Below are 12,895 nucleotides of genomic sequence, written 5' to 3'. Positions count from 1 at the left end.
TGCTTGGCAGGGAGCCTGCTTCCTCCTCTCTCTCTCTCTCTCTCTGTCTGCCTCTCTGCCTACTTGTGATCTCTCTCTGTCAAATAAATAAATAAAATATTTAAAAAAAAAAAAAAAGGAAACCCAACGACACATAATTACTCACTTAATCTGCCCATGTATGACAGTACGTGCCTTGTAAAGGCACAGCAATCATTTGACAGATGGTACAGTCGTTTCAGTCTACCGAGTGGCATACTTGCAAACATACGCATGAGCGGTGACGAACGGGTGTGTGGTCTGAAGAAAGCACCATAATGTGGGACAACGCTTCATCCTGGCTAAAAAGGTCATAGCACTTTGGTCCTCAGCAACAAAGGTGGTCACTTGACAATGAATTAAAGAAGCGAAGGCGAAATGGTCCTGAGCTTGGAGCTGTGCCTGGAGAGGGGGACAGGTGTGTGGCCTCCGGGCCTCTGGAGATGGACTGCAGAGCCCAGTGGCCTTTGCACGTGCACCTGCTTCCTCAGGAAAACCTGCCCCTTGCCTTGTTCCGCTTCTCCCCTTCTCCGCCTGGGTCCGACAGTGTCCTTGATGGCAGGGCTCAGGCTTGGTGGCCTGGTGTCCTTCCTGCGGGCACAGCCCTCCAGTCCTCGGGGCTGGTCCCCCACAGGTCAACAAGGGTCTGCACAGGTCTGGAGTGGCCGCTATGCAGAGAAGGGCCGTGCAGGGCCAGTGCTGGTCCTTCCATGAGGGGGGCCCTGGGGAAAGGCAGCCCTCTTCAGGAATCAGCACTCCAGGAAAGGCTGTCTGTCTGCAGCCACGACCCACCCAATCCCATCCCCCCATCACCCCCATCGCCCCACCCCCATCCCACCCCTGGAGGCATCGCCTTGGGAGGGGGAGAGGAGAGGGACGGGAAGGAGGCATGCAGTGGTGGAGAGTACTAGCAAGCTGCAAGACCTGGAAGAAAAGCGGAAGGCAGGACTGAACGGCGGAGCCTCTGTCCCGGGGAAGACAGGGTTTACGCTGGGGATGTGGGAAAGGGGCACAGGTCCCTCCGATTATTTCCTACAGCGTGACTCACGTGTGAGTCAGTCATCACCTCAAAATACAGTTTAATTTAAAAAGCAGCGTGTGGTGTATGATAAGAGCTATGGGAGGCGCTGGTAAAAAATGCTAATCGTCCACAAAAAACAGTCGGACTGTGAAGTGAGCAGAAGTGAGGGAAGAAAGTCCCGGTGACACCAGCAGCGCAGAAGTCAAGCACCAAGGAGTAAATGCAATCAGCTGTTCAAGCGTTTGAGATCCACATTTAAACCTCAAAAATCACTCCTGGAAACACAAAAACAAGTCAGAAAAAATGGAAAGACTTCCCTCGTTCTTGGTCAGGACACGGCAACGCGATCATGACATCAACACTCCCCACGATCACTTCCACGTGTGACACAATCCCAGCAGAAACACCCGCAAGCTCGCCCCTGAGCGTGCGGAGACACACACGCAGAGAGAGTGGGACGGCGGCAGGAGCAGTGGCAGGGTGGCAGCCACTCTCCTGGGGGACCCACGCCCATGGCCCGGGCACAGGGACAGGCAGGGCGGCGCACACTGACGCAGACACTAGCTCGAGCAGAGACCCGGGGCACCAGGAACAGGCACCGAAACCAGCGGCATGCGGGGCCTTTTTAGCAGGCGGCCTGGGCAACAGGACAGCACCGGGTGAGCATAGAGGAGGAAGCACGATGAGCCCGCACGGGAGGAAGGACAGGCTCTCTAACGACGACTCAAAGCCACATGCAGCGCGAGTCAGCACGGGTAGATCTGACTGCAGCGAAAGAGGTTCTTTGTGGCCAAGAGACCATGGGCTGAAGTTCTGCATCCCCAAGACCCACAGGTCAAAGCCCCAAGTCCCCGTTGTATGGCACCTGGAGGAGGGGCCTTCGGGAGGTGACTAGTCCTCTGAAGGCAGGGCGGGGAGAACAGTGTCCTTGCAAGAAGAGGAAGAGAGGAGACCTCCCACCCCTACACACACACACACGCGTGCACACGCACACACACACACACCAGGGCACACATGCATACACACATGCACGCACGCGCACACACACACCAGGGCAACGGCTGCAAGGTCTGGCCTCACCAGGAACGAAACCTGCTACCCCGTGACCTTGGACTTTAGGCCCAGTGCCGGGAGGGCTACGTGTCTGAGTTCACAGGCATTTCGTCACAGCTGCCAGAGCAGAGGAGGATATGGCCAGAAACAGGCGTGTGGGTGAAAAGGCGGATGGCCAAGTGGGAGGGAGAAGGCCTCCACACACGCCCCGAGAGCGTGACGCCCTCCCTCACCAAGCACAGCACATGAGGAGGACCTGCAAGTGCACTCCAGGAAGGCGGGCAAAGGCAGGGACCAGACGACCCACAAACCGCCACATGGTTGGCTCCTCTCTCGGTCACTCACCGCAATGCCGCTTCATCCCCCCACCCCGAGCAGCAGACCCCAGAGCCTGACAACACCACGGCCGGCAAGGGCCACCCCCGGCCCTCAGTCCAGCAAGCCTTCCTGGGCACACGGCACAAGGCCGGCAAGTGCACAGACGGCAGTCCCTGCACCGCGTCCAACGGCGAGGCCCCGCCAATGGCCGAGCTCTGCAAACGCGGGAAATCCATGAACTGTGCAGCATGATGGAGTAAAGGCAGCCGGAGAAAGGCGAAGCGATCTGTGGCCAGCCTGCTGTGACGGAGGGGACACACGCGGAGTCAGTCCCCCGCACGCTGAACGGGAGCCAAAAACACACACGTGTGTCCCCTCGCACCCACCCACTGCAGCAGCCCTGGAGCGACGGCCCTGGTCCCCGCCTGGGCTGGGGCAGCAGCAGGGGCACCCCGCTGGGGCAAGGCCGAGGGGCTCCAAGACTCTTCCAGAGCCCTGAACGCGGGCTGGGAGACCCGCCTCTCTCAGCAGTGACGGTGGAGTGACCCTGCGCAGGGGCTGACGTGCAGGTAAGGAGGGAGGGCCACATGCCGAAGGGGGCTGGAGAGCCCTGCCAGATGGGCGGCGATCGGCCAGAACTCCAGGCCTAAGCCAGGCCTGCGCACGCAGTGTTACACGTGTGCTCACACGTGCGCATGTGTGCCTGTGTGTCTCCACAGGTGAGTTTCCCAGCTCTGCCCACCGAAACCATATCTGGGGAATGAAGACACACCTAGCACCCAGATCCAGACATGGACGCATCCCCTTTAAAGGAACCAGGGCTGGACCGCCCAGGTGACTCAGGCAGTTAAGAAACCTGCTCTTGATTTTGACTCAGGGCACGATCTCGGGGTCCCGGGACCTGGCCCACATCAGGCTCCGTGCTCAGAAGAGAGTCAGCCGGAGACTCTCTCCCTCTGCCCCTCCTCCCACCTCTCTCTCAAATAAATACATACATCTTTTTTGTAAATTAAAAAATCAAAATAAATGAATAAAAAGAACCAGGGCTCATCAAAAACAAGGAAAATCTGAGAAACTGTCACAGTCCAGAGGCGCATAAGACCCGATGACTACCTGACGTGTGGCATCCCAAGTGGGGTCCTGGAACAGAGAAGGACTTTAGGGAAGGAAATTCAACTAAACCACGGACTTAGGTTGTTAACCATTTATTAATACTGCTTCATCAGTTGTGACAAATGTACTGCAGTAACAAGGCTAACAGCAGCGGAACTGGGGACAGGTGCGTGGGATCTCGTATCATCTACACAGTTTTTCCGTAAATCTGAAACTTTTCTCAAAGAAAAAGTTTATTGAGTACAAGGCAGAGGTGGGAAACCACAGCTCCTCCCAGGACGACTGATGTCGGGGCTGGAGCGGGGAGGATGCCAGCTGAGCCCAGGGCATCTCGCACCGCCAGAATGTAAGAAACAGCTCCAAGAACAGAACGTGACAGAGGACATCACAAGGACACAGCCTGGAAGGACCGTGGACAGCTCTGGGGCAATCTGAGCACTAAAATAATCAGGGAGAGTAGTTTGTTTTTCTTTTTTTGTTGTTTTTTTAAAGGTGTCCTTGAGTCCATCCCAACGTGGAGCTGGAATCCTCACTCTGAGAGAGGCAACAACGGAGGCCAACCAGGGATGGTTAGGGGAGGGCCTTACAGGGTCTCCCCAGACTGCCTACTAGCCGCAAGGGCAAAACCAGTAACCGTCCAGTGGCGACATCACACAACACCTGACCAAACTAAGCAGGCCAACTGGACCGGAGGGACAGCACAGCCCTCTGACGGGGGACCCTGAGGGACACACCCGCCCCACTGCTGTGTCCCAGCTGGGACGCAGACGCTGACTCCATCAGGAGGAACCGTCACCAAATCCAACAGGAGGAGCACACGCTTTCAAATGTTTCTACCAATCTATACAGAACTTACCAAAAACCAAAAAAAAAAAAAAACAGTCCAGTCAAGAAATGGGCAGAGGACATGAACAGACATTTCTGCAAAGAAGACACCCAGATGGCCAACAGACACATGACAAAGTGCTCCACATCACGCGGCATCAGGGAAATACAAATCAAAACCACAATGAGACAAACGTAGTGATCCGAAGGGGCACGTGCACCCAAATGTTCATAGCAGCAATGTCCACAACAGCCAAACTATGGAAAGGGCCTAGATGTCCATCCACAGATGAACGGATGAAGAAGAGGCCGTCCATACATATACGCAGGGGAAAGTCAGCCGTCAGAAAGGATGGACACCCACCATTTGCAACAACATGGATGGAACTAGAGGGTATTACGCTGAGTGAAATAAATCAGTCAGAAAAAGACAATTATCATGTGATCTCACTCATATGTGGAAGTTAAGAAACAAGACAGAGGATCACAGGGGAAGGGAGGGAAAAATAAAATAAGACAAAATCAGAGATGGAGACAAACCCTAAGAGACTCTTAACCATAGGAAACAAACTGAGGGCTGCTGGAGGGGAGGGGGAGAGGTAAGTGGGTGACAGCATGGAGGAAGGCACGTGCTGTGATGAGCACTGGGTGTTAGAGGCAACTGATGAATCACTGACTACCTCTGAAACTAAAAAAAAAAAAAATTTTTAATTTCTAAAAGGAAGGAAACTATTCCTATTAAAAAAAATAAAATCAGGAAAGCCAAAGAAAGGCTGTGGAGCTGCTCCAGACCAGAGGCAGCCCCAGAGGCAGGAACTCTACCACCTCGGGCCCTGCCCTGGAAAGCAAGGCCATCAGGGACACGCGGGGTCACCAGCAGGCCAGGACTACAGTGGAGATTACGGCCCCACTCACTGCTGAGCCCGGCAGGCTGCGGTCTGCACCCACGGAAGGGCACCGCACCTTCGGAAATGCACGTTGAAGAGTCTGGGGTCAGGGGCCATGACGTCCGCAATCACTCGCAGAGAGTTCACAAAAAATACACACGTGGACCTGTGTGTGCATGCGGAGGACACAGAAAAGCAGACATGAACCAGCAAGTTGAGACAAATCGATGTGGCGGGTATGAACCCGTGCGTCTGGCGAGGCGTAGACCAGTAGTCCCCGTATTTCTGTAACTTGTCTGTAAGTCTGAAATCATGTCCAAACAAAGCATTTTTAAAGAAATTATACAAAGTCCTACTATGCCTTTTTTTTTTCAAGCATAATGTTAAGAATATGGAAAGGCAAGTGAGAGGTTGCGGAAAAAGTATTCGCGATCTATGTATCTGATGCAAGGTTTATAGCAAAAATATATGAAAGGAACTCCCATCTACCCAGTAACAAAAAGACACACAAACCAAAACAATGGCCTGGACGCGTCCTGAAGGACGAGTAGGGATGGCCGACAAGCACAGAACACATACTCATGCCTGGTCATCAGGGAAAGGCAAATTAAAACCATGTTCATGCCCAGGAGAAAGGCTGAAGCTGAAAAGACAGACGAAACCAGAAGCTGGTGAGGGCGTGGAGCAGCCGTCCTTCACAGACAGCCGCGGCGCAAACACTTAGGAGAAACAGGCTGTGCTTGGAAAGGCAGCGCGGATCTACCGAGGACCCGGAGCGCGGTCCCACGGCCCTCGGCAACAAGTGAAAATGTGTGTCCACAAAGACTTGCCCCAGAGCGCATAGACGCTTTATTAATTAGCCGGAGAAGCTCACCCCCAGTAACATGAAAGAAGAAATTTGCAAACCACATTATCTGACCAAAGAGTCACACCCAGAACGCGGGGCGAAGTCCTGAGCCCCACAAAAACAACAAGCCACCCGACCCAAACCAGGCAAAGGACTCGGACAGACACTCCCCCGACGAAGATACAGGCCAGCAAGCTGGAGACGAGATGCTCGGCGGAACTGACCGCCACGGAGACGAATCCAAACCACAGCGCGACACCACCTCACCCCCTTCACACGCCAAACAGCGAGGGCGGGCGAGGCTGTGGAGGAAGCAGGACCCTCGCGCCGTCGGTGGGAACGTAAACGGACGCGGCCACTGCGTCAACCAGTGTGGGGCTCCTCAAAACACGAAAAACACAACGACCACACAAGCCAACAATTCTGCTTCCACTGCCCAGGAGGGCCGAGTGGAGGGTCTCGAAGGGATAGTGTATGCGCGTGTCCGTGTTAGCGTTATCCGCAGCGTTTGGAATGGGGAAGCCGCCCAGGCCCAGCCACCGATGGCCGGATGCGCAGAACTCCGACGCGCGAGACCGCCGTCTGCAGCCGTGAGAAGGATGGAAGTTCTCCAACACGGCACACGGTGGAAGGGCCCTGAGCACGTAAGTCCGAGTGCAAGAAACCAGCCACGAAAGGACAAATACTGTACGATTTCACAGGACGTGCCTTCTGGGGATGGACGAAGTTTCGGCCCCACAGCACACGTGAAGGCGCTTGATGCCACAGAACTGTGTGCTCGAGAAGAGTTAAGATGGAAAAGTTTGTGATACGTGCGTTTCCACGAGAAAGAAAAAACATCAGAGAAAAAAAAAGTGAGAAAGCCACTGCACTATACCCTTTAAAACTGTTTTGGGCTGTGTGAGTTTCTTAGTAAAATAAAATATTTTTGAAAAAGACAAACCAAAAAAACAATTTTCAAAAAGTGAGTGAGTTGATATCTTTCCGAAAGCCATAAGCGGAGCCCAACATTCAGGACAAAGCAGAAGACTCGGCCGCAGACCCCGCTCCGTCAGCGTCCGCCCATGTGGGCGGGGGCACTCAGCCGCCGGCTCCAGGAGATGAGGCAGAGCCTGGGCTGAGGGGTGGGAGGGCGGCGTGCTCCAGGGGACAAGCCAGGTTATCCTGAAAGAATTCCAGAAAACCCTCGAGACTCTTCTATTTCCAAGTTCTAAATGTTGAAATGCACATCATTTTCAGAATAAATCAAGGCATAATATTCATGTGCCAAATACAGAACATCAAAATACTCAGCTCTGAGGACCAGGCACCGGCAAACACCCGGTCTTTGTTATACGGGCTTGTTTGTCAGGGAACATTAGGACATACGTAATAATAAATGAGCCAACATTTACCGTCTGGAGAGCTGGAAGTTATTTTGCTATGTGACGCCACGAAAAGGACGGTTTTAGCCCCTGGCAGGCCCCCGGGGATCTGCACTTATTCTCACCTAAAGATGCACCGAAGACTCTGGGTCCGGTTGTTTCCACAGTGCCTTCATTCTGCCGTTCTCTTACGATCGAGGGCGTCTGCTTTGTCAACGTCCCCGTCAGCCAGCACTGAGGGAGCCCACACCTCTCTGCAAACAGGCCGCCTGAGACGGGCACACTGCCCCCACGTACCCTACCTCCCAGAGGGGAAAAGTGCTTCCTTTGGCTCTTGGCAGCTAAGCCAGAGACAAATTACAAAGGGCTTTAGCTGTTCTGGCTGACTAAAAGGTGTGCAGACTCCACAACAGATAACCAACAAGGAGTGTGTCTTCTCGGTCTTTCTAGTCTGTTTTTCATGACTACCAAAATACTCAGGACCCAGAAACTGCTCTCGGACTCAGGTGACTGGGTAGGAACTGGAAACCCTCTCAGCCCGACGGTTTCTCCCCATCTGCCATGTGCAGGGGCGACACTCAAAGGGGCCTCAGGAGACAGAAGCCTCTGGCTCCTGGTCTGACACGCCGGTGACACAGGCCCGTTCTGTTACTTCAAGCATCAGCCATAAAAGGACACGAGACCTAAGGAACACATCTTGAGAACAGGTCTCAGCAACAGAAGCGGCTTCCGTGAGGGAGAACGCGACGGCTCCCCTTGTGCGGAAGACCTGGCTCAGAAATCATTTTCCAAAGAAAAGCACATTTATGTTTTTGGCTCTTCTACTTCTGATTCTGTAAAGTACTTGAAAAATGGTGCACAGACCAACTGGACACTGGGTGGCAGCGGACAATCTGCCTCAGTTTTCTGCTGTGACCAGGGCACTGCGGCAGCAGCCCCATCATCTGGGGACACATGTGGACCGCTCACGGAGGCAGCGACGGGCTGTCAAGGACCGAGTGACAGGGGGCGGGAGGAGCGGAGGCAGGCACCCTGCCAGGTCCAGGCTTCTCTCTCCCTTCATATTTGAAATTTTCCATAATAAAAAAGTTAAAAGAAGAAAAGATCATACGTGCCACAACGTTCACAGTCATCACAGCAGGCAATGACTGGAATTTGCCTCGAAATAAATCAAAACAGGTTGTAGGAGATGGTGTGGACAAAACAGGATTGTGCACACGGCTGGCTGAGCTAGCTGGTTCATTTTCCTATGCAGTCTGCCTCAGTTTACCTGTGAAATGTCCACCTGGGGAAGCTCTCTCACAGGGACAGGAAGGGAGAAAGAGACTCGCAGGTGGGAGGCCAGTGAAGCACGTGCTCCATGACCGCCTGCAGAGGAACCCGGGTCGTGCTGGCTGCAGCTATCCCCCGCACCCCAGGCCACACCCCCGACTCACGGATACTCCTGGGGAAGGACGAGGGCCAGGAGCACCCCTGCGCCCTCCCCTCCAACGTGGACACCCGTCCGACTCAGGCCTGCCCCCCGGGTGCGCGGCCCCCTGCTGCTCCACATGCACAGCAGGCATCTGTGCGGACCACCCCCTCGCGGCTGCACCTAAGAAAGAGCAGCCGATGGCCACACCACGGCATCCAACATCCTGCGTCAGGAGAGACCTCCACGCCACGAAGAACCAATGAGCCATTACACGCCACCCTCCAGAAGCTCCATGAAGCGGCAACATGTGGCAAAGCCACCTGCGCTGGGTAAGTGTCTCCGGGAAGGGTCAACAAATAACCTCGGAGCGTCACGTGACACATCAGTTTCCACGTACAGACCCCGAGACTGCGGGCAAACTGTAACCTCGCATTCAGAGGGAACTCTCTCTCCACGTTCGCGAGACGCGGGGGCGCCAGGCCCACGGGCAGCTGGGCCGACTGCTCCCTGTCTCCTTCCCCGGGCAGCCCTGGGTGCCGGCCCCAGAGTCCCTCCCTCCTGGTATTGTCTCCCTCAAGCCCAGGGCGCCCACCCCATGCCGCCACGTGCGCTCACGCCACTGCATTCCGGCTGCCTTGTCTGGTAGTAAATAAGGAAGAGCGGAGCTGCGAACAACAGCTTGACTGCAACAATGGTGACCGCCTGTTCGGCCACAATCAGGATGCCTGCCTCTGGGTTTGCTCACCTGCTCAGGACTCCGGATCGTGCCGCCCTGAGCTGTGCATGGCAGAGGACAGATGAGAACACAAAACAGCACCTCTGCTCGGCACCGCCCTCCTCCTCCTAAGGCTTGCCCCAAGACTGTCCTCAGCCCTGGCCCTCCAGCAGCAGCGCCACAACGCTGGCCAGCCGGTCCTCAGGGCAGGTGCCTTGTCATCCGTTTACTTCAAATTGACATGTTAAATTGACATGTTCTTTTGCAAACAGAAGACCGAATCTTAAGTACAGCCTGATTTGAGGTTTCCAAAGTGGCCCCATCAGTGATGTGAATGTTGCCTCTGTGCTACATGCTGAGCCCCAAGTAGCATGGGGCGGAGGGACTCCAACCCCCGTGCCATCCAAGGCCTGCAGGAACTTTCGACTCCTCCAAAAACGTAACTCCTAACAGCTACAGCCTGACCAGAAGCCTGGCCACTAGCAGGAACAGCTGACGAACACGTTTCATAAGAAGTAAGTGTTATATGCTGTGTTCTTATAATAAAACCAACCGGAAGAAAGAAAATGCCATTAAGGAAAATCGTAAGGAAAAAACACACTTACATACTGTATTTACCAAAAAAATCTTTTTTGGTTGTAAATGGCCCCGCGCAGTTCAAAGCTGTGTCACTCAAGGGCCTTCTGTCATCTTCCAAGTGAACCACACAGACTCTTACTTAGTTATGACACAGACACAAGGTCACAGTAAGAAAACATGTATCACTTGTGCAGATTCGAGCTTTACTAAGGATCATGTGAAAACTACATTAAAGTAGACTCATTCTTTAAACACTTTACCGATGCAATATTTGTGAATCAGGGCTCTCACGCGTGCCTACCGAGCTACTGATCACCGCCGGCCAGCAGAACAGTCTATGACCATAAAGACAGGAAATAACTGTGACAAAGCTCTGCGACTAGCAAGAAGCCGTTTCCCTGATCCCAGGCCGCACGTGCTGTCCACACAGCTGATGGTAATTGCACTAAGTTATTTAACAGAAATGACGTTAGTGGCGACTTCGTTTCTCCTCAGGGCACAGAGCCCAGGGCCCTTCTCACCTTGCCGTCCGCTCCGGAAGGGCTGTTGAACACGTACTCCAGCTGAAAGACGATGGCAAACGCAGGATGACGGACCATCTCAGGAAGTCGGAGGCGGCTTCTCAAAACCAGAGCCTGGTTTCCGGAGCTGCGTCAAGAACACGGAGCAGCGGCAGGTCAAGCAGGGCTCCCACTGCCCTCTACCCGCCGCGGGATGCTGTCTGTGCCCCCAACGATGCTGCTGAGCTCTGCTGTGTGTCCAGCCCCCAAGGTAGCTTCCAAACCAGAGCCTCTCTAGGTGCCTCAATCACTCGCTCCAAATCGCCAGAGCTTATGTCTGGAGGATGGCCAATATGGCCAGGTCTCCAGGGAGGCTCGTCCTCCGGGGCCAGTCTCTGCCGGCTTCACACGGGGCACCCCTCGGAGCGCTCTCTGATTCTGACTTGGGAACACAGGACTGAACAGAACGACAGAATTTCCTGCCTGCTGGTTCCCCGCCATCTGTGACCCTGCTCGCAGGCCCGGTGGGAGAAAGCATGCCAGGGTCTCCTCAGACCTCAAGCAGCCACAGCGGGAGGCACCTGTCACGCTAACTCCAAACCGTCACAGCACACATCAGGACTTTTCCAATGGGACATCACTGAAGTCTGCTCCTAACGCGCAGAAGTCAGCAAGAGGAAACAGAGGCACCAGGACAGAAGCCCCGGCGGACGAGTGCACACTTTCTATGCAAAAACAGCTCCACCTCATGTTGACTCCCAGCTACATGCACCCTCGTACCTCCCTGTTCCACGGGGCTACACCTCACACCCTGGCGAGCATACCTGGCCTTGGAGGAGGAGCTGACTTTCCTGCTGAAACTGGCAGAGCGCGTCAAGGCCACGTCCAGCTCGGGCACCAGCACCACCACCTGCGGCCTCTGCACGAAGCCCAGACCGTTGTGCACGCCCACGCACAGGCGGCGCTCCAAGATCTCCAGCGCGCTGCCGTCCAGCGGAACGCCCCCCTAGGAAAGCACAGGGCATGCAGGGTCAGCCCCTGGGCCAAAGGGCAGAGGCTCCCAGGGGAGAGGCAAGCAGAGAGAAGAAACTGTAACGGCCGCCCCAGGCATTTCCGGATCAGAGGGTGCCCAGCGAAAATGAGTCCAGGCGAATGACAGGCAACTCCAAGAACCGCTGGCCTTCGGGCATTTTCTAGGCTGCTGTGGGTTTCCTCACCTGGCACAGCCTTCTCTGGGCTTTCCACCCCAACACGCCCTCCCCCGGGTGTGGGGGAATCCTCAAACTCGGGCTCAGGTTGCCATGGTTGAGCACAATTCCCAAGATGCAGCAAACGTGAGCCACAGTGCAGCAGCCCACGGCCCCTGAGGCGCCTCTGCCCGGCCCCAGACTCAGTCTCCGGAGGCTCAGGGCCTAAGGGGCAGCAGGAAGAGGGAGCGTATGGACGCCGTAAGTCATAAACTGATAAACACAGAATCTGTCCCAAAGTGATCGCTGGATATTAAAGTGTTTCATCTTGAGAAAAAAATGTACAGGCACTTTAACAAATGAGCAAGGACAGTTCTCCAGGCGACTACTGTGTATTGAATTATGAGATCGTGGCGAAACGATTCCTGAATCTTCAAGTTTTCTTCATTGCGCATTAATCAAGCTGAGCAGACCCAAAGCCAGCCTATTCGTCTCGGGATAATGAAAATGGAGTGACAGAGGCAGGACAGTAGCTACCAGCTGGATGGGAACTAAATACAAAGTAGTAAAAATACACAGTAAAGCGACTTTAATGGGAAAACGTAAAATCCAACAATGCTAACCATAAAGCACCTCCTCCTCACGCAGTCCGCACCGAGCAGGAAGAGCAGGGCGGGAGCCACAGCGGGACAGCGCTCCGCCAGCCCCTGCACTGTGCTCCCATTTCACATGAGACCTTGTACGGCTACCTTGTCAGGAATGCGCAGAGAGCAAAACCAGTCCGTCTCATCGAGGAGTGCATGTGTGCACGTGTGTGCCTATGAGCGTGCGTGCACGTGTGTGTGTGCGTGGATGTGTGCACATGTGTACCTATAAGCATGCGTGCATGTGTGTGCATAAGCGTGGATGTGTGCACCTATGAGTGTGTGCGCATGTACGTGTGTGCATGTGCGTGGATGTGTGCACATGTGTACCTGTGAGCGTGCATGTGTGTGCGTGCATGTGTGTCCATGTGTAGCTATGAGTGTGCGGCCACATATGTGGGTGCGTGCAT

General features: G+C 54.6%; 1 protein-coding gene across 7 annotated transcripts in view; it reads right to left on the bottom strand.

Moving 5' to 3' along the window:
* NPHP4 (nephrocystin 4) overlaps nt 1–12,895 on the bottom strand; it is a 106,102-nt gene that overhangs the window by 59,607 nt on the left and 33,600 nt on the right. For all 7 annotated transcript variants that reach the window (XR_007126609.1, XR_007126610.1, XR_007126614.1 and 4 more), the window contains 2 exons: nt 11,479–11,660; nt 10,676–10,802 (listed from right to left, as the gene is read on the bottom strand). Coding sequence is in view for 1 of the 7 variants with exons in the window: in XM_047725783.1 (XP_047581739.1) it covers nt 10,676–10,802; nt 11,479–11,660 (309 nt within the window). In the remaining 6 variants the exon portion in view is untranslated. The remainder of the gene's footprint in view (nt 1–10,675; nt 10,803–11,478; nt 11,661–12,895) is intronic.

Source organism: Lutra lutra, chromosome 4 (assembly GCF_902655055.1).
Source record: "Lutra lutra chromosome 4, mLutLut1.2, whole genome shotgun sequence".
NCBI lineage: Eukaryota > Metazoa > Chordata > Mammalia > Carnivora > Mustelidae > Lutra > Lutra lutra.
The sequence above is the reverse complement of the archived record's forward strand: the minus strand, read 5'-3'. Positions and strand labels throughout refer to the sequence as shown.